Source organism: Oncorhynchus masou, chromosome 13 (genome assembly GCF_036934945.1).
Source record: "Oncorhynchus masou masou isolate Uvic2021 chromosome 13, UVic_Omas_1.1, whole genome shotgun sequence".
Taxonomy (NCBI): domain Eukaryota; kingdom Metazoa; phylum Chordata; class Actinopteri; order Salmoniformes; family Salmonidae; genus Oncorhynchus; species Oncorhynchus masou.
Genome location: NC_088224.1, coordinates 67,625,868 through 67,653,309, shown reverse-complemented (window position 1 = coordinate 67,653,309; position 27,442 = coordinate 67,625,868). Strand labels below are relative to the sequence as shown.

At 45.1% G+C, this 27,442-nt stretch overlaps 1 protein-coding gene across 2 annotated transcripts; it reads left to right on the top strand.

Annotated features, from left to right (window-relative positions):
* The first annotated feature begins 8,337 nt into the window (after window positions 1-8,337).
* LOC135552897 (polypeptide N-acetylgalactosaminyltransferase 17-like) lies at window positions 8,338-26,084 on the top strand. Of its 2 annotated transcripts, XM_064984831.1 has the most exons (12): window positions 8,338-9,062; window positions 9,236-9,647; window positions 9,980-10,163; window positions 15,927-16,093; window positions 20,706-20,880; window positions 21,406-21,603; window positions 21,804-21,921; window positions 22,244-22,429; window positions 22,900-23,037; window positions 23,235-23,330; window positions 23,936-24,097; window positions 25,808-26,084. In XM_064984831.1, exons 2-12 carry the CDS (start codon window positions 9,410-9,412, stop codon window positions 25,940-25,942), a joined length of 1,797 nt encoding a protein of 598 aa, XP_064840903.1. In that variant the 5' UTR covers window positions 8,338-9,062; window positions 9,236-9,409; the 3' UTR covers window positions 25,943-26,084. The 2 variants fall into 2 exon arrangements, with proteins under 2 accessions (XP_064840903.1, XP_064840904.1); XM_064984832.1 differs by lacking the exon at window positions 9,236-9,647.
* Window positions 26,085-27,442: the final 1,358 nt, after the last annotated feature.

The following is a 27,442-nucleotide window of genomic DNA, read 5'->3' as shown; positions in this document are numbered from 1 at the left end:
TTCATGGGATTTGCGTTGTAAATCAGCTCATTTAGAGATACTGAAATCGTTGTGTTGATGCAACTTCTAACTCGTTCCCACTGTTTGAATGTCCTAGCTTGTAATCCAAACTGATATGTTCTGAAGTTAAAAAAATGTGAAACACAATCTAAAACACACCACACACATTTTACAGTTACCATCCGTACAACACAGTAAATGTCCAGTCTGTTGTCCTTAATGCTGCAGTTTATAGTCCACTCACAGACGAATGCATCTAGTGAAATAGTACCCCAGCATGGCCCATAGATATCTTTCCTCTCTAATACTCAGGCTACTCCAGACTGCTGCATGGGAACAGACTTCTAAGAGCATCATTGGCTCTCATTACCTTGAAGCCTTCAGGCATGGCAGTAACTAGGGCAGGCTATATGAGTGAAGAAAGTACATCCGTAGCCCCACACACACAGGCCCAACAGAACCTCCTGCTGTTTCCTCCCTTTGTCTTTGAAAGTCTATCTGAACAAGATCTCTGCCCGCTCAACTGTTAAAATGCATAGAATATCATATGAAAGGACACAGAAATTAGTGGACCACTGCCACTATAGTCTTAGAAAAAAGGTTCCAAAAGGGATCTTCAGCTGTCCCCATAAGAGAACCTTTTTGGTTCCAGGTACAACCATTTTTGGTTCCAGGTAGAACTATTTTGGGTTCCATGTAGAACCTTCTGTGTAAAGGGGTCTACATGGAACGTTTTTTTATATTAACCTTTATTTAACTAGGCAAGTCAGTTAAGAACACATTCTTATTTACAATGATGGCATACCACGGCCAAACCCTAACCCAGACAACGCTGGGCCAATTGTGCACCGCCCTATGGGAATCCCAATCACAACAGATTGTGTTACAGCCTTGAACCGAACCAGGGTCTGTAGTGACACCTCTAGCACTGAGATGCAGTGCCTTAGACCACTGTGCCAACTTAAAAGGGTTCTTCAAAGGGTTCTCCTATGGGGACAGCTGAAGAGACGTTTTAAGTTCTAGATAGCAAGAGTGTATGTCTATGTGATGGTTTTTGTACAGCATGTGACTATACTGACGTCAGTTGGAGTTGACAGCTTGCATAGTTTCAACACAGCCAGCCAATGGGAGCATGGGAATAGAGTTGTACACACACACACACTCCAGGCCATGGAAGCACATGAATGGGGAAGAGGGTGGCTTAGCGTCTGCTCAGAGTGACAGTGACAGGATGGGGACATGACTGGCTGACGCACAACTTAACAGCAGATGCTGTGCTGCATTGAGCTGCAGACTGGTGTGTGTGTGCGTGTCCGTGTGTCGTGCTTGTGTGTGTATTTTGGTGGGAGAATGAGATCGTACAGTAATGACCATCTTTACAATATCATTCAATTTAATTACCTGAATCTGTCTTCAGCAGATGCTGTGCTGCATTGAGCTGCAGACTGGTGTGTGTGTGTGTGTCCGTGTGTCGTGCTTGTGTGTGTATTTTGGTGGGAGAATGAGATCGTACAGTAATGACCATCTTTACAATATCATTCAATTTAATTACCTGAATCTGTCTTCTGTGAACTATGTAAGGAATGATTTAACCATGACTGGGAGGCAGAGGAAGAAGGCAGAGTATTGAATGCTTCTCTGGACGGCCAAACAAAACTGCATAGTGTTTCTGGCTCTGAGCTCCACGGAGAAGTACTGAGGTCCTCCGAGGCCCCATTCACTGGGGAAAAGATTTAGCTCAATCCAACGTGAAGGTCAATTTGTCTCTGTATCTGCCAAAGCCAACTAAACCTCAATGAATTGTGTGTTTGGATCCGTGCTTAGAGACATACCCTCCCATGGGACTGATACATTTATCATTGCATAAATGAGCAGGCGATTGGTACGAGATGGAACTGGACTTTTTGGTTAGACCTCTACTGTAGAATACACAGATCCCCTTCCAATTCCAATTAAGGTTATGGTTGACCAAAACGTGTTTCCAGTGTATGTTTAACATGAAGAGTTGCGCCTCATACTCTTATGCGGTGACTACAAATCCAACCCATTCACTCACTGAGATGATCCAGTGAGATCCACCCAGAGACAGTATGGCATCATACTCTGAACATTCTGCAGATTGGGGAGAATAGAGTATGCTGAGGACCAACTCTACAATACTGCAGTGTTATCACATAGTGTTATAGGATAATCTCATGCAATCCCTCCCAGCCATGGAGCTAGCCTAGAGCTAGCTAGCTAGATGTTTTTGCATTTAAACTAAAGTAAACCAGTTGGCATTTTATACCTTTGACAAAGGCTTCAAGCTGAAACGTCGCTGCTAATGAATAGAGTGAAAATATAATAATATTTCATGTGTAAATATGTACATGAATACCTATACTTTTAGACATATTTACTGTACACAACCCTCTGTGTGTTTTTATACAACATTGACTCTGTTTGGATTTTGCATCAAGAACCTTTTAGTGGATGTTCTATAATAGTCAACAAATCTGTCATCAGAGGATACATAGTGCCTTTAGATCTCTAACAACCGACAAAATGTTATCTCTTGCTGAAAGATGCTGTAGAATAGATTATAAAGGGGCTTTGATTCATCAACCTCAGCCTGAACTGTAATGACCAGCAAAGGGCCTGAAATCAGGAAGAACACAGAAGATCCAGAGGATAAGAGAATAAGATGCCTTTAAGATGAACAAGTCATTGTGATCTTAAAACCCACTTGGATTAAAGTAGGCCTACTGTAGTTGTAAAAGAATATCAGTCCATTCATGTAGTATTACTAAAATTCAACAAAATGCTCATAACCAGTCTCACGAGGCATATGATGATGTCATTGCTCAAAATGACATTTAGCCTTAGTTCCTTCTGTCTTTTTAAAGTCAGACGATAAATTATTCTCCAGTATCTTGGATTGACGGGGGTGACAAGAGTGCTTGAGATTGTTACATCAACCCACTCAGTAAATATTGAGTAGTCTCTCTAAATCCCCCTTTGTTCCTCAATCTATGCTGCCCCTTTCTTTCTGTTGGGTTATTATGTATCCTTCAGGATCTCTCTCCCACTCTCTCCCAGACCCTTCTATCTGTACCTCCTCTCTCTCTCTCTCTCTCTCTCTCTCTCAGACCCTTCTATCTGTACCTCCTCTCTCTCTCTCTCTCTCAGACCCTTCTATCTGTACCTCCTCTCTCTCTCTCTCTCTCTCTCTCTCTCTCTCTCTCTCTCTCTCTCTCTCCCAGACCCTTCTATCTGTACCTCCTCTCTCTCTCTCTCTCTCTCTCTCTCTCTCTCTCTCTCTCTCTCTCTCAGACCCTTCTATCTGCACCTCCTCTCTTATCTCTCTCTCTGGCCTTTTTGAATTTCTATCCTCTTTTTTTCCATTCTCCCATTCTCCTGTCACTGTCTCTTAGACTTTATTCCCCCTCCCTCCCTCTCTCCCTCCCCCATCTACCCCAGTCTCTCTCCCACTCTCTGTCTCCCTCCTGCTCTACCCCCTCCTTCTCTCTCCCTTTCTCCCTCTCGATCCCTCTTCTCTGAGCGCCTACATAGATCAGAAAGGGTATGTCTCTCAGTTAGCTGCTCAGTTACCAGACTCCTTGATTCCTCCCAGCTATCTGGGTGACCTATTTCTGCTTATACTCATGGATTTTAATGCTGTGATATTAAGTAAAGCATATTTCAACAGTAACTCAGCCATCCACAGTCAAGAGGAGGAGAATAGCTCCCACACCATCTTTAAAGTCTTGTTCCTCAGTCATGTTGATGTCTTTTTATGAAGTGACTCTGGATCTGACTTTTCTGGCCCCTCTTCCCAACAGCTAATGGTCCCGAAGCTTCTGCTCATGCATGATGGTCTACTTTATGCATGGTCTTTGCTCTACTCATAGAGACCATGCTAAGGAGAAGGGTGCTTGTTTAATAAAGTTAGATCAAAGCTGAATAAAGTTTTGCAAAAAAACATAATGAGGGTATTTTACATAACATAACTGAATGTAATAGCATAGTATTACAACATTGCTGTGAGATTTTTTCATATTTTTCTCTCATGCGACCAAAATTCAACAGTGAGTGCCACTAGGCTATGTGCTTTGATTGAAACGGAATACAGGTAGGCTATACTACAGTTTGTTAACACAATCTGCAGTGTTTATAATTCAAAATAGAGTTCTGTGCGGTACTGATTTCTTCATACTGCTCCCGCAGATTTTCATACTTCACCTGCCGCTCTAGCTGGCTTTTTGTCTGATTTCCACCTGCTCCCGCAAGAACTGATTCCGAACCCAACTGTAGTCCCACAAATGTTATTTTAAAAAGCCAGTGATGCACCTGCTTGGCAGCCATGGTCACAGCAATTTTGCGCCTTATAGGTAATATCAGAATTTGCAAAAATAACCTAAGAAATAGGTTAAATTACCAGAGATTCTCACGTGACCTATTATATTAGGCTAACGTAACAGTATTGCTGGGCTATATTAGCTAATAGGCTAGACATAGTTTGAAGAGAGCGGAGTTGGAGCGAGAGCGGACTCTTGCACGTTCTATCTTTCCTACCTTTGTAGGAGCGGGACGATATATGGCGATCAATATTTATTTCCAGGCAATGTAGTAAACTATAGCCCTTATCATATTTAGGAAATTAATGTCCTTGAAAAGATAACTGCCCCGTGCTTCTTCACCCATGCATGTAACCTACTCTATTTAATTGATACCAAATCCACACCTGATCTCACACACCCAACTAGGAGAGGCAAGGTAGGCTACGAACTTGAGCAGCAAGAATGATGAGACCTGGACACTTGCACTTTCTATTGAGCTCCATTTTGAATATAGGGTGTAGCCTACCTTTTAGGAGCCGGACAATTTGCAGGCAGAGAAATAAATGGCGCCAATCTAGCTCGCAATGGTATACCCATGTTGCGCCTTTTCCTTTTCAATTATGATATTTTTTTGGATTGCACCTCGACTCACGTCGTTTAAGTGCCCGACACTTATTTCCATTGTCAATATTTATTTACAGACACTAGTAGCCTAAACTAAATATCAAATAAAATGCTATTGGTCACATACACATATTTGGCAGATGTTATTGCGGGTGTAGCGAAATGCTTGTGTTCCTACTCCAACAGTGCAGTAGTATCTAACAATACACAAACAAAGTAAAAGTAAAGGAATTAAGAGATATATAAATATTAGTACGAGCCATGTCGGAAAGACATTGACTAAAATACAGTATATACATTGAGAATGAGTAAAGGATTATGTAACCATTATGAAAGTGACAAGTGTTCTATTATTAAAGTGGCCAGTGATTCCATGTCTATGTATATAGGGAAGCAGCCTCTAAGATGCAGGGTTGAGATGCTGGGATGTAGCCGGCAATGGTGAATAAAGTACCAAATTGTCATACTTGAGTAAAAGTAAAGATACCTTAATAGAAAATGAAAGTTACCCGGTAAAATACTACTTGAGTAAAAGTAAAACATTATTTGGTTTTAAATATACTTAAGTATCAAAAGTACATGTAATTGCTAAACTATACTAATAATTTCAAATTCCTTATATTAAGCAAAGCAGCTGGCCACATTTTAAGGATAGCCAGAGGCCTTGTAGGCATCTCGAAAAGGCAAGTATCAGTGGTCTAGTGTTCTTCCTAAGCGAGTACTACGGTCAATGTGTTGATAGAACTTTGGTAGCGTTTTCCTCAAATTTGCTTTGTTAAAATCCCCAGCTACAATAAATGAGACCTCAAGATATGTGGTTTCCAGTTTGCATAAAGTCCAGTCAAGTTCCTTGATGGACGCCGTGGTATCGGCTTGAGGGGGAATATACACGGCTGTGACTATAACCGAAGAGAATTATCTTGGGAGGTAATACAGTTGGCATTTCATTGTGAGGTATTCTAGGTCGGTTAACAAAATTACTTGAGTTTCTGTATGTTATCACAATCACACCAGGAGCAGTTAATCATGAAACATACACCCCACCTTTCTTCTTCACGGAGAGTTCTTTATTCCTGTCTGCGCGATGAACTGAAAACCCAGCTGGCTGTATGGACAAGGACAGTATATCCCGAGAGCCATCATTCCGTGAAATAGAGGATGTTTGTCATGACTTCCACTGAAGGTGGCTCCTCTCCCTGTTCAGGCGGTGCTCGGCGGTCATCGTGCCGGCCTTCTAGCTGCCACCGATCCATTTTTCCTTTTCATTTGTTTCTGTCTGTTTTGTTTACACCTGTGTTCTATTAGTTGACTTCGGTGGGTTTATTAACCTCTGCTGCCTGCTAGTCTTTGTGTGGGATTGGTTGCTGTGGTTACTTTGTTAGGGGTGCGTGTCTGCACCACGGGGTTTTCTTTCTCACGGCAGTTGTACTGTTTTGATATGTGTTTAGGAGTTGAGGTTTCTCCTCCATGTGTAGCGTTTATTTCACTGTGTGTGGCGACCTCGTTTGGGCGTGTTTCCCCCCCAATGTTGTTGTTGAGTTGGGACTTCTGAATAAATAATTGTGCCACTGGGACTTCCTTGCTCTCCTGCTCCTGATTCCTGCACCTCCCTCCTTCTAGGAGGCATGTAACAATGTTACAGTCCCTGATGTCTCTCTGGAAGGAGATCCTCGCCCTGAGCTCATCTACTTCATTGTCCAGAGACTGAATATTAGCGAGTAATATACTCGGGAGCGGTGGATGGTGTGCCCGCCTCCTGAGTCGGACTGATGTCCACTACGAATACCTCTGCTCCGCCAGCACTGTCTTGGAGCAGCCTCTGGGATAAGTTAAATTGCCCTTGGGGGTACGAACAAAGAATCCAATTTGGGAAAGTCGTATTCCTGGTAGTAATGCTGGTGAGTTAGCGCTGCTCTGATATCCAAAAGTTATTTCCGGCGGCATGTAATAACACAACAAAATTCTAGGCTAATAATGTAAGAAATAACACTCAAAAAAAAGAAATACTGCAAAGTTGCTTAGGAGCTAGAAGCAGAGCTTCCATTTCTGTTGGCGCCATCTTGCCATTTCAACCATAGCCTAATCATGTTTAAGTTAATTTCTTTGTAAAGATAACTGCCACTTGATTCTTTGAGTATGCATAGGTAGGCTGTCATTGTAAACAAGAATGTGTTCTTAATTAACTCACTTGCCTAGTTAAATAAATAAAATAGGCTATAGCCTATAGAAACGGAAAGGTAGACTAGAACTTGAAGCAGTGAATGCTGAGAGTGTGTGAATAATGCAACAAAGATGTGCTTTTAATACAATAAGTAGACTAATGCATACAAAGCAGAAAGACAACCGTTTCCAAATAATCTGCGGGGAATAAATGTATCCCAAAATTGTCTGTCTGGTTGAGAGAATGCCAAGAGTTTGCAAAGCTGTCATCAATGGGTGGCTACTTTGAAGAATCTCAAATATAAAATATATTTAGATTTGTTTAACACTTTGTTTTACGACATGATTCCAAATGTGTTATTTCATAGTTTTGACATCTTCATTATTATTCTTACAATGTAGAAAATAGTGAAAATAAAGAAAAACACTTAGATTAGGTGCGTCCACACTTTTGACTAGTACTGTATATCTCAAGAAGATCTAAACGCATCCCCATTAAAATGAGATAAAATGGTTGGTATGCAGATGTGAATGGACCTTTCACCGCTAAAACTTTAAGATTTATCATTCACATTTTACAGTAGAAATTTTAAGGGAGGTTCTCTACAAGTAGAGCAGAGACTGTGTAAAGTAGAGAATCCGACACAAGCACAGAAGCTTCGGGAACTGTAGCTTTTGGGAAAAGGGGTCCAGAAAAATCCAATCTGCAGCTTCTGCTGTCTTTTTAAGTATGCAATAATTACATTTAAAAAGCAGACTAAAAATGATGTCAGTATTCCGATCAGCTTTGTAATTGTAAAATAGTTAGGCCTATGTGTTCATTGAAAGTCTTTGAAAGATAAAAGTGGGGGAAATGGTGTTCATTATAAAATAGGTGGTTCGAGTCCTGAATGCTGATTGGCTGATAGCCATGGTATATCAGACCATATAGCACGGGTATGACAAAAATTTTATTTTTACTACTCTAATTACGTTGGTAAACAATAGCAATAAGGCACCTCGTGGGCCTTATTGCTTAATTATGTCACAGTTTTATGTTATTTCAAATATACATTATTTCAACTTAGAACATAGGGTTTACTGTTGCCTACAATACTCAGTCAATGTTCAGTCAAAATATGATTTAAATGCAGTATAATTGCAGATAATTGGTGTGAGTCAACTCAACCTACCCACCCGCATCAACGATCTTCTTAATTCACTGTGTGACTGGTTGCCACACTCACCAAGAACGTTCAATACGAATCTCTTCCTAGGAGTCCCATTCCGTGTTTTCCTGCGCGCCATTATTAAGCTCTATCTAGCGCATAGGAAGAATTTGGCTAGATTAAATAACAGGACATAATAAGAAATCGGCGAAAATAAGGGTACAGGGGATAACGTTTTGCATTATTTTGAATAGTCAGAATATGAGAAGACACCTCGGATGGAGTTATTTCAGCCGCATTTCTGTGCTGCATATGAGGTGACTTTCATGGGCGATGCTGCGTCCACGGACCGTTATATTTTAGGCTGACTGGTTGTGTAGAAGTCTACTCGTGCAATACACCGCTCAAAACATCTCACAATTATTTTTCCTACACGTGGAGGATCAAAACTGCACAGATAATGCTTAAACATGGGATAGGCCTATGCGTTTTATGTGGTCACTATTTATCTGCTACGGTTTTGAAGATCCGCGGTCAGAGACAGACAGCGGCTCAGTACGCAGTCCTTCTCAATCGCGTCATAGCCCACTTCTGCTGAATGCAAAGAAAGACAGACTTGAGACTCTTTAAATATTTAAGGATATGGACTCTTCAAAACTGAAGATATGCTAGTCTCTTTGTCTAACATATTCTATGCATGATCTTCTATCAATACATTTTAAACAGAGAAGTCACGGATGAGAGCCCGTGACCAGGCTCCAAAATTACCCCGAACGAGGACTCAGCCCGTCAATTGCTCCAATGCGAAATGGTAGGTGGTTAAAGCTTATTAGTGAAATGTTGTAATTAGTCTACGTTATGTTACAAAATGAGCAATCGAAATATGTTTTAGCTTTGTTTCTCTGTCCAGCAGATAATAACCTAGCCTATCAATGCGCACAGAGTTCAATTTGACCATAGCAATTATCTACTGTTGATTTGCAGCACCAGCTTCTCCAGGTGGAATGTCGTCTACGGTATATATATATTTAGAAAATGCCTTCATAAACACAAATCTACATTGAACCTTATTGCGCATCACAAAGAGGAGGACTCCTGAATTTGTCCTGATTCATTCCAAAAACACCGCTATTTGGATCCCGGACATCAACAACTTTAATGGCTTTTGTGTTCAGACGATGGAGAGTGTTATTGGTGCTGAACGTGATTGCGGTTGCGGGGTTCATGACGCTTTGGACCAAGTGCACCCACAACCGAGTGACAAAAACCATCGGTCAGGATGATGTTAAAAGACAATCACGCTCTAACGGCACGGCTCAAGGTTTGAGCATCAGTCATGAAGTATTACTAAAGAGACTCGGGTCATTGGAGGACGTGGTCTACAGACAACTTAATGGTAGGCTATGACTCTAGCACTCGAGCCTACCCACCTAAAAACAATGACTATGGCTCATTGGTTATTTTTTATTTGCTGTCACTCAAAATCTACCATGATTGCTGTTATTTACATAGTCTGCGGCTCAGGATCCATCCAAAATGGCACTCTATAATTAGTGTACTACTACTTTTGACCAGGGCCCACAGGGTTAGCACAATATAGGGAATAGGGTGCCATTTGGGACACAAGTTTAGTATACAGCTACCTCCTTTGTTAAAAGTCAATAATTTTCAAAACAACTAAGCAAACGTGTTATAGCATAGTGACCTTTTCTTGACTGTGAACTACAGGTCTGTCCAAGTCCCTGGGTCTGATTGAGGGTTTCGGGGGGCGAGGTAAAGGGGGCCTCCCCGCCACCCTAGCCACAAAAGAAGAGGACGACGCAAAAGTACTGAGGGAAAAATATGGATACAACGCTTACCTCAGCCAAAAGATATCACTGGATCGGTCCATACCAGACTACCGGCCCAGCAAGTAAGTTTTAGGCACCCTATAGTGCACTCTATTCCTTATATAGTACAGCATTACTTTTGACCAGGGTCGCCCTTACTGTAGCTCAGTTGACAACAGTGTTTCAGTACAATAGACCCACTACAATTTTCATGTGCTTTTATGTTATTCCAAAGACCAATCCAAGCATTAGTGTGTGTGTGTGTGCACTTCGTATTATTTGATACCCATATCTAGATCTCAGTCATATCTTGGGCTCATGTTCTAATCAACACTGATAAGCATGATAGTGTATACTTTGCTGTCTTAGTTGTTTCGCTGCTACTGGGTTGTTGCCATGGTCAGAGAGACTAATGATTAAAGCTATGTCAGCAGATGTTTTTGTTTTGGCACCACTTAGCTTTGTGGTTAAAAATACAATATTCTTAAAACCATCTATTAATATCTCTGTAGCCTAATCCCTCTTTCTTTGTTGTGCTTTTTTGTGGTCTTATTTGTTATGAAGTTGCAGTCAAATGCTCCAATTGACACATGCACACACTCTGGACACACACACACACACACACACACACACACACACACACACACACACACACAGGACACACACACACACACACACACACACACACACACACACACACAGGACACACACACACACACAAGTAAATGTAATTGCTAAAATATAATTAAGTATCAAAAGTAAAAGTATTAATCATTTCAAATTTCTTATATTAAGCAAATCAGACGGCACCATTTTCTTGTTTTTTAAATTTACGGATAGCAAGGGGCACACTCCAACACTTAGACAGAATTTTAAAATGAAGCATTTGTGTTTAGTGAGTCCGCAAGATCAGAGGCATTAGGGATGACCAGGGTTGTTCTCTTGATAAGTGTGTGAATTGGACCCTTGTCCTGTCCTCCTAAGCATTCAAAATGGAATGAGTAGTTTTGAGTGTCATGGAAAATGTAGTGAATGTAGTGAAGTAAAACAAAAAGTTGTCAACACTATAAACAGTATAGTAAAGTACATATATATAAAAATACAACTTAAAACTTGTAACGTTCATCCTCTTCTTCTGACGAGGAGTAAGAGAGGTCGGACCAATGTGCAGCGTGGTAAGTGTCCATAACGATACTTTATTTACATGAACACTAAACTACAAAATAACCACGTGAAATACCGAAACAAACGAAACAGTCCCGTGTGGCACAAACACTGACACGGAAAATATTCACCCACCACTCAAAAGTGAAACCAGGCTACCTAAGTATGGTTCTCAATCAGGGACAACAATTGACAGCTGCCTCTGATTGAGAACCGTACCAGGCCAAACATAGAAATCCCAAAACATAGAAATAGGAACATAGACAACCCACCCAACTCACGCCCTGACCATACTAAAACAAAGACATAACAAAAGAACAAAGGTCAGAACGTGACAAAACTTCTTCGGGATCGGTGTCCCGTCCACTGGACAGTTGAGCTAATGTAAGATAATGCGATTAGCATGAGGTTGTAAGTAACAAGAACAATTCCCAGGACATAGACATATCTTATGTTGGCGAAAGCTTAAATTCTTTGTAACGAGTTTCTTCTAACTCCTCCCATGACGAAGAGGTGGAACAAGGATCAGACCAAAATGCAGCGTGGTTAGTTAAATACATCTTTAATGAAGATGAAACACGACCAATACAAAACAACAAACGTGGAAAACCGAAACAGCCCTATCTGGTGCAACAAACACAGAGACAGGAACAATCACCCACAAACACACAGTGAAACCCAGGCTACCTAAATATGGTTCCCAATCAGAGACAATGACTAACACCTGCCTCTGATTGAGAACCATATCAGGCCAGACATAGAAATAGACAAACAAGACATCCAACATAGAATGCCCACTCAGATCACACCCTGACCAACCAAAGCATAGAAACATACAAGTAAACTATGGTCAGGGTGTGACAGTACCCCCCCCCCCCCAAGGTGCGGACTCCGGCCGCAAAACCTGAACCTATCGGGGAGGGTCTGGGTGGGCATCTGTCCGCGGTGGCGGCTCCGGTGCTGGACGTGGCCCCCACTTCACCGTAGTCCTCCCCCACCTTGTCCGCTTCCGTGACCTCCTAGCCACGGCAACCCTACTAAATAACACGGGACAGAGTGGCAGCTCGGGACAGAGGGGCAGCTCGGGCCAGAGGGGCAGCTCGGGCCAGAGGGGCAGCTCGGGCCAGGGGGGCAGCTCGGGACAGAGGGGCAGCTCGGGACAGAGGGGCAGCTCGGGACAGAGGGACAGCTCAGGACAGAGGCAGCTCAGCACTGAGGGGAAGCTCGGGGCTGAGAGGAAGCCCAGCACTGAGAGGAAGCTCAGCCAGGTAGTTGAATCCAGCAGATCCTGGCTGGCTGGCAGTTCTGGCAGATCCTGGCTGACTGACGGATCTGGAAGAGTCTGGTTGACTGGCGGATCTGGAAGAGTCTGGTTGACTGGCGGATCTGGAAGAGTCTGGTTGACGAGCAGATATGGAAGAATCTGGTTGACTGGCAGATCTGGAAGAGTCTGGCTGACTGGCAGATCTGGAAGAGTCTGGCTGACTGGCAGATCTGGAAGAGTCTGGCTGACTGGCAGATCTGGAAGAGTCTGGCTGTCTGGCAGATCTGGAAGAGTCTGGTTGACTGGCAGATCTGGAAGAGTCTGGTTGACTGGCAGATCTGGAAGAGTCTGGTTGACTGGCAGATCTGGAAGAGTCTGGTTGACTGGCAGATCTGGAAGAGTCTGGTTGACTGGCAGATCTGGAAGAGTCTGGTTGTCTGGCAGATCTGGAAGAGTCTGGTTGACTGGCAGATCTGGAAGTGTCTGGCTGACTGGCAGATCTGGAAGAGTCTGGCTGACCGGCAGATCTGGAAGAGTCTGGTTGGCTGGCAGATCTGGAAGAGCCTGGTTGACTGGCAGATCTGGAAGAGTCTGGTTGACTGGCAGATCTGGAAGAGTCTGGCTGACTGGTGGATCCTGGCAGACTGACGGCTCTGGCTGCTCCATGATGACTGACAGCTCTGGCTGCTTCATGCTGACTGGCGGCTCTGGCTGCTCCATGCTGACTGGCGGCTCTGGCTGCTCCATGCTGACTGGCGGCTCTGGCTGCTCCATGCAGATTGACAGCTCTGGCAGCTCCTTGCAGACTGGCAGCTCCTTGCAGACTGACAGCTCCTTGCAGACTGGCAACTCCTTGCAGACTGGCAGCTCCATGCAGACTGGCAGCTCTGGCTGCTCCATGCAGACTGACAGCTGTGGCTGCTCCATGCAGACTGGCAGCTCTGGCTGCTCCATGCAGACTGGCATCTCTGGCTGCGCAAAACAGGCAGGAGACTCCGGCAACGCTGTAGAGGCGGAAGGCTCTGGCAGCGCTAAACAGGCGGGAGACTCCAACAGCGCAGGAGAGGAGGAAGGCTCTGGCTGCGCTGAACAGGCGGGAGACTCCAGCAGCGCAGGAGAGGAGGAAGGCTCTGGCTGCGCTGAACAGGCGGGAGACTCCGGAAGCGCAGGAGAGGAGGAAGGCTCCGGCAGCGCTGGAGAGGCGGGAGACTCCGGAAGCGCAGGAGAGGAGGAAGGCTTCGGCAGCGCTGGAGAGGCGAGGCACACAGTAGGTCTGATGCGTGGTGCTGGCACTGGTGGTACTGGGTCGAGGACACGCACAGGAAGCCAGGTGCGGAGAGCTGCCACCGGAGGGCTGGGGTGTGGAGGTGGTACTGGGTAGACCGGACCGTGCAGGCGCACTGGAGCTCTTGAGCACCGAGCCTGCCCAACCTTACCTGGTTGAATACTCCCGGTCGCTCTGCCAGTGCGGCAAGGTGGAATAGCCCGCACTGTGCTATGCAGGCGAACCGGGGACACCGAGCGTAAGGCTGGTGCCATGTAAGCCGGCCCAAGGAGACGCACTGGGGACCAGATGCGTAGAGCCGGCTTCATTGCATTTGGCTCGACGCTCAATCTAGCCCGGCCGATACGCGGAGCTGGAATAGAACGCGCCGGGCTATGCACCCGCACTGGAGACACCGTGCGCACCACAGCATAACACGGTGCCTGCCCGGTCTCTCTAGCCCCCCGGTAAGCACAGGAAGTTTGCGCAGGTCTCCTACCTGGCGTAGCCATACACCCTGTGAGCCTCCCCCCAAGAAATTTTTGGGGCTGACTCTCGGCTTCCAACCGCGTCGCCGTGCTGCCTCTTCAAACCAGCGCCTCTCCGCTTTTGTCGCCTCCAGTTCTTCCTTGGGACAGCGATATTCTCCAGGCTGTGCCCAGGGTCCTTTTCCGTCCAATATCTCCTCCCAAGTCCAGAAGTCCTGTGATTGCTGCTTCTGCTGCCGCTGCTTGTCACCACGCCGCTTGGTCCTGTTGTGGTGGGTGATTCTGTAACGAATTTCTTCTAACTCCTCCTCTGACGAAGAGGTGGAACAAGGATCGGACCAAAATGCAGCGTGGTTAGTTAGATACATCTTTAATGAAGATGAAACACGACCAATACAAAACAAACGTGGAAAACCGAAACAGCCCTATCTGGTGCAACAAACACAGAGACAGGAACAATCACCCACAAACACACAGTGAAACCCAGGCTACCTAAATATGGTTCCCAATCAGAGACAATGACTAACACCTGCCTCTGATTGAGAACCATATCAGGCCAGACATATAAATAGACAAACAAGACATCCAACATAGAATTCCCACTCAGATCACACCCTGACCAACCAAAACATAGAAACATACAAATAAACTATGGTCAGGGTGTGACATTCTTGTTAATCTGACGGCACTGTCTAATGTACAGTAGCTATTACAGTTAAAGAATGCCATGCTATTGTTTGAGGAGAGCGCACAATTTTTAATATGAAAAGTTTTTAATAAGCAAATTAGGCACATTTAGGTAGTCTTGATACAAAATTTGAAACAGAAATGCAATGGTTCATTGGATCAGTCTTAAACTTTGCACATACACTGCTGCCATTTAGTGGTCAAAATCTAAATTGTACCTGGGCTGGCATAATACATTATGGCCTTTCTCTTAAATTTCAAAGATGATGGTACAAAAGACATACAAGAGAACGGTTGTTTTTTTCTTTCTATTATCTTTTACCAGATATATTGTGTTACATTCTCCTACATTCCTTTCACATTTCCACAAACTCCTTTCAAATGGTAAACACTCCAAAAGAAAAGTCTCTTTGAACTATTAAGATGTAGCCAGCCACAGCTTCCTCACTCCCTCTCATCAAGGCTGGCTCTCGTTATAACGAAAGCTACAATAAAAATAGGCCTCTTATCTCTCTCTCCCACAGTGCACCCACTGTGAGCCTAGGGAGAGGGGGGGTGTGGGTAAATGTTTTGAAAAATGTGATTGTGGGGAACAGGAAGAAGCACATGGTTCTCATTTTCAATTGCAAAACAACAATGTGTGAGCTCATCAACAGGGATCATAATGTATAGAATAGACTTGGAGAAGAAAAATCTTGCGTGGTGGTAATGAACTTGGAAACCTACCTTAGAATGTTGGGTAGTACCAAAAGGGCGGGCAACATTATTTTATATACATATTATATAGGGCTACTTAAGACATTAGCTTTATATAAGAGGGTTCAAGTACCGTATTACTGAACATTGAATGATGGACTCACCGTTTGCCTTTATCTGTTATATATAAGGATGTATTAGTGTTTGATGTAATTAGTGATGATAGCTAATGATGTGTTTCTGCATATGTCTTTGTGTGTGTGTGTGTGTGTGTGGTCTCCAGGTGTAAAAAGGCCAGCTTCCCCAGGGATCTTCCAAACATCTCCCTTATCTTTATCTTTGTCAACGAGGCGTTGTCAGTAATCCTCCGCTCCGTCCACTCAGCTGTCAATCACACACCGGCTCACCTCCTCAAAGAGATCATCTTGGTGGACGACTACAGCGATGATGGTGAGGAGAAATATACATGCACGCACTCACATTTTGGTGAAGAAATGGTATAAGAACATACACATATCCACATATCCAATATACACTACCGTTCAAAAGTTTGGGGTCACTTAGAAATGTCCTTGTTTTTGAAAGAAAAACATTTTTTTTGTCCATTAAAATAACTTAACATTGACCTAACATAACATTGATCAGAAATACAGTGTAGATATTGTTCATGTTGTAAATAACTATTGTAGCTGGAAATGGCAGATGTTTTATTTTTTATATAGACGCAGAGAGGCCTATTATCAGCAACCTTCATGTCACGGTTGTCATAAGAACGGGACCAAGGCGCAGCAGATATTGAGTTCCACATATTTATTTCAAAAGTGAAACATAAGCCAAAACAATAAATCCAATAGACGAAGTGACTCCGTGGTGCAAACACAAAATAATATCCCACAAACACAGGTGGGAAAAATATCGACTTAAATATGATCCCCGGTTAGAGACAACGATTACCAGATGCCTCTAATCAGGAATCATACAAAATACTAACATAGAAAATATAAACTAGAACACAAGATAGGAATTATAAGCTCGAATGCCCCCTAGTCACGCCTTGACCTACTACACCATAGAGGAACAAGGGCTCTCTATGGTCAGGGCGTAACAATAAACCCCCCCCCCAAAGGTGCGGACCCCGGCCGCAAAACCTGAAACCAAATGGGGGGGTTAGGGGGGGTGACAGGTGTCGGTGGCGACTCTGGTGCGGGTCGTAGCCCCCCCCCCCCTCCCCCCAGACCCCGGATCCGACCATGGCACTGGGTTGGACGCCGTGCCTGGACTGGGCACTGGCGCAGAGGAAGGCTCCCACCTTGGAGCTGGGCTGGTCGCCGTGCCTGGACTAGACACCGGAGCTGAGGAAGGCTCTGGCCATAGAGCTGGACTGGACACCGTGCCTGGGCTTGGCACCGGCGTAGAGAAAGGCTCCTGCCCTGGAGCGGAACTGGACACCGTGCCTGGACTGGGCATCGGCGCAGAGGAAGGCTCCTGCCCTGGAGCGGAACTGGACACCGTGTCTGGACTGGGCATCGGCGCAGAGGAAGGCTCCTGCCATGGAGCTGGACTGGACACCGTGCCTGGGCTTGGCACCGGCGTAGAGAAAGGCTCCTGCCATAGAGCTGGACTGGACACCGTGCCTGGGCTTGGCACCGGCGTAGAGAAAGGCTCCTGCCATAGAGCTGGACTGGACACCGTGCCTGGACTGGGCATCGGCGCAGAGGAAGGCTCCTGCCCTGGAGCGGAACTGGACACCGTGCCTGGACTGGGCATCGGCGCAGAGGAAGGCTCCTGCCATGGAGCGGAACTGGACACCGTGCCTGGGCTTGGCACCGGCGTAGAGAAAGGCTCCTGCCATAGAGCTGGACTGGACACCGTGCCTGGGCTTGGCACCGGCGTAGAGAAAGGCTCCTGCCCTGGAGCGGAACTGGACACCGTGCCTGGACTGGGCATCGGCGCAGAGGAAGGCTCCTGCCCTGGAGCGGAACTGGACACCGTGCCTGGACTGGGCATCGGCGCAGAGGAAGGCTCCTGCCCTGGAGCGGAACTGGACACCGTGCCTGGACTGGGCATCGGCGCAGAGGAAGGCTCCTGCCATGGAGCTGGACTGGACACCGTGCCTGGACTGGGCATCGGCGCAGAGGAAGGCTCCTGCCCTGGAGCGGAACTGGACACCGTGCCTGGACTGGGCATCGGCGCAGAGGAAGGCTCCTTCCCTGGAGCGGAACTGGACACCGTGCCTGGACTAGACACCGGAGCTGAGGAAGGCTCTGGCCATAGAGCTGGACTGGACACCGTGCCTGGACTGGGCATCGGCGCAGAGGAAGGCTCCTGCCCTGGAGCGGAACTGGACACCGTGCCTGGACTAGACACCGGAGCTGAGGAAGGCTCTGGCCATAGAGCTGGACTGGACACCGTGCCTGGACTGGGCATCGGCGCAGAGGAAGGCTCCTGCCATGGAGCTGGACTGGACCCCGTGCCTGGACTGGGCACCAGCGCAGAGGAAGGCTCCTGCCTTGGAGCTGGACTGGATACCGTGCCTGGACTGGCCATCGGCGCAGAGGAAGGCTCCTGCCCTGGAGCTGGATTGGACGGCTTGCCTGGAAGCTCCGGACCGTGGACCCCGCCGGAAGCTCTGGACTGGGGACCGTCGCAGGAGGTTCCGGTCTGGGGATCGTCGCCGGAAGCTCTGGACTGGGGACCGCCACCGGAAGCTCTGGACTGTGAACCTTTGCCGTAAGCTCTGGACTGTGAATGCGCACTGGAAAAGTCTAGTTGATCATTAGAAAACCCTTTTGCAATTATGTTAGCACAGCTGAAAATGTTTGTCCTGATTAAAGAAGCAATAAAACTGGCCTTCTTTAGACTAGTTGAGTATCTGGAGCATTAGCATTTGTGGGTTTGATTACAGGCTCAAAATGTCCAGAAACAAATATCTTTCTTTGAAACTCATCAGCCTATTCTTGTTCTGAGAACTGAAGGCTATTCCATGTGAGAAACTGAAGATCTCGTACAACGCTGTGTACTACTCCCTTCACAGAACTGTGCAAACTGGCTCTAATCAGAATAGAAAGAGGAGTGGGAGACCCTGGTGCACAACTGAGCAAGAGGACAAATACATTAGAGTGTCTAGTTTGAGAAACAGATGCCTCACAAGTCCTCAACTGGCAGCTTCTTTAAATAGTACCTGCAAAACACCAGTCTCAATGTCAACAGTGAAGTGGCGACTCCGGGATGCTTTGGTTTAAAAAACAAGGACATTTCTAAGTGATCCCAAACTTTTGAACAGTAGTGTACATTGATACATATTCATATGATGTACAATTTGTTTATGCATTTAATGTAGTGATATTATAAATGATATTATATTCTATGCTTTATAAAGACATCCTTGTCCAACATGCTGTTTTGCTGCACGGACAGAACAGTCAAATCAAGGCAAGAGAACATGTCTGTTTGGCAACATCCATCCAGGGAGGGGGACAGAAAGGGAGGAGGGGACAGTTGTGAAGAAAGTAAGCAATGGGCAGAGAGAGAGGTGGTTAGAGAGAGGAAGACAGAGACAATGAAAGGTGCATATAGAAATGAAGAGGGAGAGATGTGGGTAGAAGGAGAGAGTGAAAGGGTGGAAGAGAATTTAGTACAACGTGAGGGGCAGAGAGGGAAAGAGAAAAAGGAGCTATAGACTGGTCAATTTCCCCAATGTTCCTGGCACGGCGGGATGGCATAGGGCCAGCAATCCATCATGGAGGGGGAAAAATAAGCTATTACAGTGGTTGAAATGGAGAGGCATGCAAATAAATAGCACACACACTCTTACTGTCTGCATAACTCTTCTCCACTCAGCCACACATCCACTGCCCACCCGCCTGCACATTTAGAAGGGTGCAATTGTGGCCTGCAATTCGGGGGATTCCTGCATGTGGGCATTCCTGCATCTGCAGGTACCCCCTTTTTATGCTTCTATTTGTAAATGTTTAAGCTAGGACATGCGGGAGGCAAACATAACTTGCTAGCCTTACACCGGTAGACAGTGTCCTTCGCCCCCACCTGTCGGGCACTGTTTTCCCGCAGTTCAGTTAACAACGGCGAGGGCAGGTGTTCGGGAGATGGGAGCAAAGAACAATGTGTGCTAGCTTAGCCAGCTAGTCCGGTACACAGGAGGCGGGGGTGACACTGTGTGCTAGCTAACTAGCAAGATAGCACGCAGTGTCACTAACTCACAAGCTAGCTAGTTAGCTAGCATACAGTCCCCCCCATCCTCCCACCTGCTGTTCTAGCGGTAGGCGGTGGGATACTCCGGTAGAGAGTGTCCTTCGACCCCCCTCTGGCACTGTTTTCTCAGCGGGCGGGAGGCTGGGGCGACACTTTGTGCTAGCTAGCTAGCAAGCTAGCACACAGTGCTTCTAACAAGCTAGCTAGTTAGGGCTGCCGCCGGTCGGGCACTATTTTCCCGCAGTTCTGTTAATGACAGTGAGGGCAGGTGTTCGGCAGGTGGGAACAAAGGATACTGTCTACAGGTGTCACTCCAGCTATCTAGCAAGGAGGACACCGGGAGATGATGTGGGTGAAAAAACTCCGATAATACTTTTATTTCCCTTTTGACCCACATTCAAAGTGTTAAGGGCATGAAGATGTTGTGCTGGCTCATGCAGGAACCAATGGCCTGCTGAGAACATCCACCAGTGTTTCTGTGTGAGGAGTGGGGGTTCTGAGAGTGTGTTCAGGTGGGATAAACTGATCAGTTGTGCGAGAGAAAAAAGATAGAACAGAAGCCATAGCTCAGGAAACACCAAACTCCCCCTGGTGTTGTTGTGAGACTGTTAGAAAGCACTGGAGTGCTGGGGCCCATGAAAACAGATGAATTTCCTCTCTCTCTCTCTCTCTCTCTCTCTCTCTCTCTCTCTCTCTCTCTCTCTCTCTCTCTCTTTATCTGTGTGTGTGTGTGTGCTCACATGCACTTGAGTGTTTTTCTGAAAGTGTTTGTGGGTGTGCTTCTGTGTGTGTCTGCATGCATATGTTTGTCTGTGGGTATAGCTTTGCTTAGTTGCAATTGGTTGTGTCCTAGAACAACTGAAAGGGCCATTGGAGGATTATGTAAACAAGCGTTACCCAGGCCTGGTGAAAATGGTGAGGAACCAGAAGCGTGAGGGACTGATCCGTGCCCGCATCGAGGGCTGGAAGGCAGCCAGTGGCGAGGTGACTGGATTCTTCGATGCCCACGTTGAGTTCACACCCTCCTGGTGAGTGTATGTGTGGGTTTCAACTTGAACTTTGAGTTGTTGGGATCGATGGTTTAACAAACTTTGACTTAAAGGGTGGATCAGAAGGAATTTAGCAGTTGGTCACACAGCAATGTGAGATTTTTTGCATACTACTACTAACCATCTAGCCATCTAGCATACTGTATCTGCATGACCATATTTGTGATGAAAGTCTAAAGAAGTGAATTGCCATAAGATTTTATGAAATGACGGTTTTAAAAGTATGCCTAGTATTCAAGTACTGTCACAGGGTTGGTATGTTCTTTATGTACACACTAGAGTTGACCAGGGCCCACAGATAAACAGAAGAACAACCCACTACACAGGGAGCTGCTTCTCCCTATGGAGTCACAACCCTTTGAGTCGACTCAAAAATAAGAACTTATAAACCTAACTCAGAAGAACTAGGGGGACTGACTTGGAGGCATAGGGAGGAAGAGGGGTGGGAGAAGAGAGAAGATCTTAAGAAACCTCCAACCCCATCTAGCAATCTCTCTATGTCAGGGCTGAGCCGGTTCTGACCAGAATCAAAGAGGACCACAAGAGGATCATCCTGCCCTCCATCGATAACATCAAGCATGAGACGTTTGAGCTGGAGCGCTACGAGAACTCTGGCCATGGCTACAACTGGGAGCTGTGGTGCATGTACATCAACCCCCCCAAACAGTGGTGGGATGACGGGGACACCTCCGCACCCATTAGGTAGGCTACAAACACACTGACACGCATATGCACACAGGAACGGACATGTGTACACACACACACGGCAACGCATATGCACACACACAGGCACACACACGGGCACACCTGCACGCGCACACACACAACTAAATAAACACTTACATTTAGAGAACCCAATTGACAAAATGAGGAAAACAGAATCCCCTTCTTTCCCCCCACAGAACTCCTGCAATGATTGGTTGCTCCTTTGTGGTGAACCGGGACTACTTTGGGCACCTGGGGCTGCTGGACTCTGGCATGGACGTCTACGGAGGAGAGAACATCGAACTGGGGATCAAGGTTTGTGTGGCACCCATTTTTCTGTGAAGGCTGAGCATAATTGGGCCCTGGTCAAAAGTAGTGCACTATAAAGGGAATATGGTGCCATTTGGGATGCAATCATTGTATGTTAGGGTGGCGAGAGGCAGAGTGACTAGTGTGTGAATAGTGCATTCTGTATTTGTTGTGTGTCTTGTCCTATTTCAGCAAGTACGCAATTGTGGTTCTCTGAGTAGAGCTAAGCATTGCCTTCTTATTCGTGTTAGTCCTGCAGAACATTTGTTGTGTGTGAAGGTATGTGTTCTGTTCTCATAATATTTTCTCCACCAAAATGCACTACCAGGTGTGGCTGTGTGGGGGCAGTATGGAGGTGCTGCCCTGCTCCAGGGTGGCTCACATTGCCAGGATGAAGAAGCCCTACCACAGCAACATAGCCTCCAGCACGCGGCGTAATGCCCTGCGCGTGGCCGAGGTCTGGATGGACCAGTTTAAGTCGCATGTCTACCTGGCTTGGAACATCCCAATGGAGGTGAGTTGCCCCTAAATACTGATTTAAAGTCTGTATTTTTTTCTGTTTTTTTGGGGCATATGCAAATGTATGTTCAGATGGAACTCTAGGTCAGGGAGTCGGATGAAGTTGATCTATGACCAGTTTTGAGTACATAAATTCAGATAAAACGCCCATTCCCCTACCTAGATTTTCAGTAGTCTATTAAAATGAATCTATTCATTATCCTAACTACATTATACAGTATATGTACACCATACGTTTCATTGTTAATGTTACATATTTGCAATTGTGATTGTGTCTCAAATAGCACCCTATTCCCCATATAATGCACTACTTTTGACCAGAGCTCTATGAGGTTAGCCTCACGAGCCATCTGGAATTCCGTGCAGCGAACCATTATTGTAAGCTTGCGAGATCAGGATGGCTCGCAAGGCTACATTGGGGTGCCATTTGGAACACAATCTGTAATCAACCACTCCCTGTTCCAGAACCATGGGATAGACTATGGAGACATCTCTCAGAGGGTAGCATTGAGAAAATCTCTGCAATGTAAGAACTTTGAGTGGTACCTGGACAACGTCTATCCAGAGATGAGGAGGTACAACAACACCGTCTTTTACGGGGAGGTGAGTCTGACTGATGACAGGGCCTACACAAAGCTGTCCTAAACACTCATCAAACACTCATAAGATGCTTTTAGCAGCCAAGTAGCTTTCTCCATTCATAAACATTTTCCAACCTGTTCTCGCTTTGTCTTTCTCTCTTTCTCTCTCTATCCCCTCCACCCCCCTCTTTCTCTCTCTCTCTTGCTCTTTCCCTGTAGATTCGTAGTAGCAAAGCGACCCATCTGTGTATGGACCAGGGAGAGAAGGTGAACCACACAGCCACCCTGCACCCCTGTCACGGAATGGGACCCCAGGTAACCTATTATACTAGTATATGTCCCAAATGGCACCTTATTCCCTACTTAGCACCCTATTTATAGGAAATAGGGTGCTATTTGGGACATATTATAGGTTCACCGGAGATGTGCCTGCAAGCTGTGAGAGCAAAATCAGCAGGGAAACGTTTTTATACCATGCATTTTTCTTTTATACCAGAATGTGTTTTTTTTAACCAAATTACATGATGTGGTTCCATACACAAACATAGACAAAACTACCAGAATGTAGTCCTTTGCCCCTGTGACATACAAATTTTGCAGATATCATGACTGGTTCTACAGTCAAAACAGTATCAAAATCATATTATGTTAATGCTTTAGAGTTTTTTTAAGATCCACTTTGAATGAGAGCAGATATGATATCATATCACAAATCATTTCAATTAATTTCAAAGAATAGAAACTATTTACCATCCACCACTTACTTAATTTTGTCTCCCTGTGTCTCTCTCCTACCAGTTGGAACACCAAAGAGGGTCAGTTCTTCCTGGGTGCTCTGGCCAGTACAGGGGAGAACACATATAGTTGTTGTTGATAGCCTTTGACCAGCCATTCACAGTAGTGTCTCCCTGTTCCTTTAGTTGGGTCGGTACACCAAGGAGGGACAGTTTTTCCTCGGTGCTCTGGGCAGTACAGGGGAGGAAACACGCTGTCTGATGGACGATCAGGTCTCCAATTTTCCTCAGCTCCTCAACTGTGACAAAGTCTCCAACACCAGGCTGACCACATGGCACTTCTCTCAGGTCAGACTCATGTTGACATAGTTTTTTATTTTTAACGATGGCTCATTATTTCCAATTAAGTTGCTCTTATACCGTGTTACTTACTTACTTATTTACTTACTTACTCGTCTTCGTTTCCTGTAGTGCGTAGGGCCGCAACAAGCCCCTGCCATGCCAGACCTGTGCAGGCTAACCCTGTGTAGTAACACTGTAATATAACCACATTATAAGGTCCTGTGCAGGCTAACCCTGTATAGTGACACTGTAGTATAACCACATTGTATGGTCCTGTGCAGGGTAACCCTGTATAGTGACACTGTAGTATAACCACATTGTATGGTCCTGTGCAGGGTAACCCTGTGTAGTAACACTGTAATATAACCACATTATAAGGTCCTGTGCAGGCTAACCCTGTATAGTGACACTGTAGTATAACCACATTGTATGGTCCTGTGCAGGGTAACCCTGTGTAGTAACACTGTAATATAACCACATTGTATGGTCCTGTGCAGGCTAACCCTGTGTAGTAACACTGTAATATAACCACATTGTAAGGTCCTGTGCAGGCTAACCCTGTGTAGTAACACTGTAATATAACCACATTATAAGGTCCTGTGCAGGCTAACCCTGTGTAGTAACACTGTAATATACGGTAACCACATTGTATGGTCCTGTGCAGGCTAACCCTGTGTAGTAACACTGTAATATACTGTAACCACATTGTATGGTCCTGTGCAGGCTAACCCTGTGTAGTAACTCTGTAATATACGGTAACCACATTGTATGGTCCTGTGCAGGCAAACCCTGTGTAGTAACACTGTAATATAACCACATTGTAAGGTCCTGTGCAGGCTAACCCTGTGTAGTAACACTGTAATATAACCACATTATAAGGTCCTGTGCAGGCTAACCCTGTGTAGTAACACTGTAATATACTGTAACCACATTGTATGGTCCTGTGCAGGCTAACCCTGTGTAGTAACACTGTAATATACTGTAACCACATTGTATGGTCCTGTGCAGGCAAACCCTGTGTAGTAACACTGTAATATAACCACATTATAAGGTCCTGTGCAGGCTAACCCTGTGTAGTAACACTGTAATATACTGTAACCACATTGTATGGTCCTGTGCAGGCTAACCCTGTGTAGTAACACTGTAGTATAACCACATTGTAAGGTCCTGTGCAGGCTAACCTTGTGTAGTAACACTGTAGTATAACCACATTGTAAGGTCCTGTGCAGGCTAACCCTGTGTAGTAACACTGTAATATACTGTAACCACATTGTATGGTCCTGTGCAGGCTAACCCTGTGTAGTAACACTGTAATATACTGTAACCACATTGTATGGTCCTGTGCAGGCTAACCCTGTGTAGTAACACTGTAATATACTGTAACCACATTGTATGGTCCTGTGCAGGCTAACCCTGTGTAGTAACACTGTAATAACACCACATTGTAAGGTCCTGTGAAGCAGAAATACAAAATGCTAGAAGCTGCCTGGAGGGGACTGTTGCTGACACAGTGATCAGGGCCTGTATTCATAAAGCATCTCAGGGTAGGAGTGCTGATCTACGATCAGATCCCCCTTGTCCATTCATTATAATTTAAAAGGCTTTTTCTATTCCTAGATCAGCACTTTTAGTCTGAGAGTCTTTATGAATATTGTGAGGTCACATGAAGGTAGTAGCCTACTCAATTGAGAACATTTGATTTCCTCTGTCCTTCAGAACGACTCAATCATCAACAGAGCCACGGGTCGCTGTCTGGAGGTGATACAGGCAAACGCTTACTTTGGACACTCGCTGGTGCTTCAGACCTGCTCTGGACAGAAGTGGAACATCAAAAACACAATGAAGCAGTAGCCACAGCATGATGCAGAATTATTCTTTGACCAAGATAGTGTTATTGTACTGAATTGAATCAGTTGTCATACTGTATTATTAAAATTCTTCAGTTGGTGTTTTCCAAGATTGTCTTCCAATAAACTGCTGGTCTGATGGTTTAAAAAACAAAAATATTTGTGTACGCAAATAACTATTACACCACATGGGGTGAATAAGTTGACACCATATTACGAAATCATACAGCCTTTACTGTAACAGATTTATTCAACTTTATTCAATCGATTTCAAAAGACTGTCAGCGGGCTAACCCAGCTGGCTAGCATCAGCGGAGGGCACTTCTAGCAGAGCCATGAGAATGCGACTGGTGTATGAATAGAACAATCACATTGACTATGTGGAGTGTCTGTGAGGGAGTAAAGGAGGAGGCGGCCATTAAAAACACGAGGAGGCAGTCAAGCAGACCATGGCCCGTATTAATAAAGATTCTCAGAGTAGTAGTGCTGATCTAGAATCTTTTTAGCCTATTTAGATCATAACGAAGAAGATTACATGGACTTGATCCCAGATCAGCACTTCTGCTTTGAGACGCGTTATGAATACAGGCCCAGGACCAGGACCTGGCTTCAGATTAGAAGTGCTGATCAAGAAGTGATGACCACGGAGTCACGCCAGCGCTGGCCCCCTAGATCCCTAGTAAGTGAGCCTGCTGTCCTCAGGTAAACACACACACACACCCAACAAGGTCCTTACACTCATACTTCCATGTTAATGAACACACCTAGTCAGGTTAAAGAACAATTAGGCAAGCCTAGGGCCCCTAGACTCAGCGAGTATAGTGTAACAGTGGGCTGTATAATCGGTTCACCTAGTAATTACGATCAGTTTTGCCTTTTAGATTACAATGAATAAGATTACATGGATGGGGGGGGGGGGGGGGGGCTGATCCTACTCTGAGATGATTTGTAAATATGGGCCCTGATCTATAACTTACAACCAGGTTTACAGAAAAGCTATTTACTGGCTTATACATCCATCTTGTTGCGTTCTCCTGCACAATACTAGTCCTATCTGATGGAAGACAATGAGAAAAACAACCTTTACCAAAAAAGAGATGTTTTATTGCATAAATGCTTTCCATTTACTTTTTATTTTTATTTTTTACAGATTTTAATATTTACATAGACAATATTCAGGCTATTCTTAATATTAACTTAAATCTGGACTAAAAAGCACTTTCAATGGAGATTTTCCATTGATCTTGCTTTTTAGTCCAGCACAAGGCTTAATCTGTGTCCGGGAAACTACCCCTACATGTTTTAATGGTGTGCATGAAAAGTTTACATATATATATATATATATATATATATATATATATATATATATATATATATATATATATCAGTACATACACGTACACATGTAAACTTTACACATATATATATATGTGTGTGTGTATTTTATGTACAGTGTCCATACAGCACATACAGTGCCTTCGGAAAGTAATCAGAACCCTTGACT

Coding starts and splice junctions, on each gene's coding strand:
- LOC135552897 (XM_064984831.1), top strand. CDS start 9,410: ATGGCTTTTGTGTTCAGACGATGGAGAGTGTTATTGGTGCTGAACGTG. Junction 10,164..15,926: donor CCAGACTACCGGCCCAGCAA/GTAAGTTTTAGG, acceptor TGTGGTCTCCAG/GTGTAAAAAGGCCAGCTTCC. Junction 23,038..23,234: donor ACACCGTCTTTTACGGGGAG/GTGAGTCTGACT, acceptor CTTTCCCTGTAG/ATTCGTAGTAGCAAAGCGAC.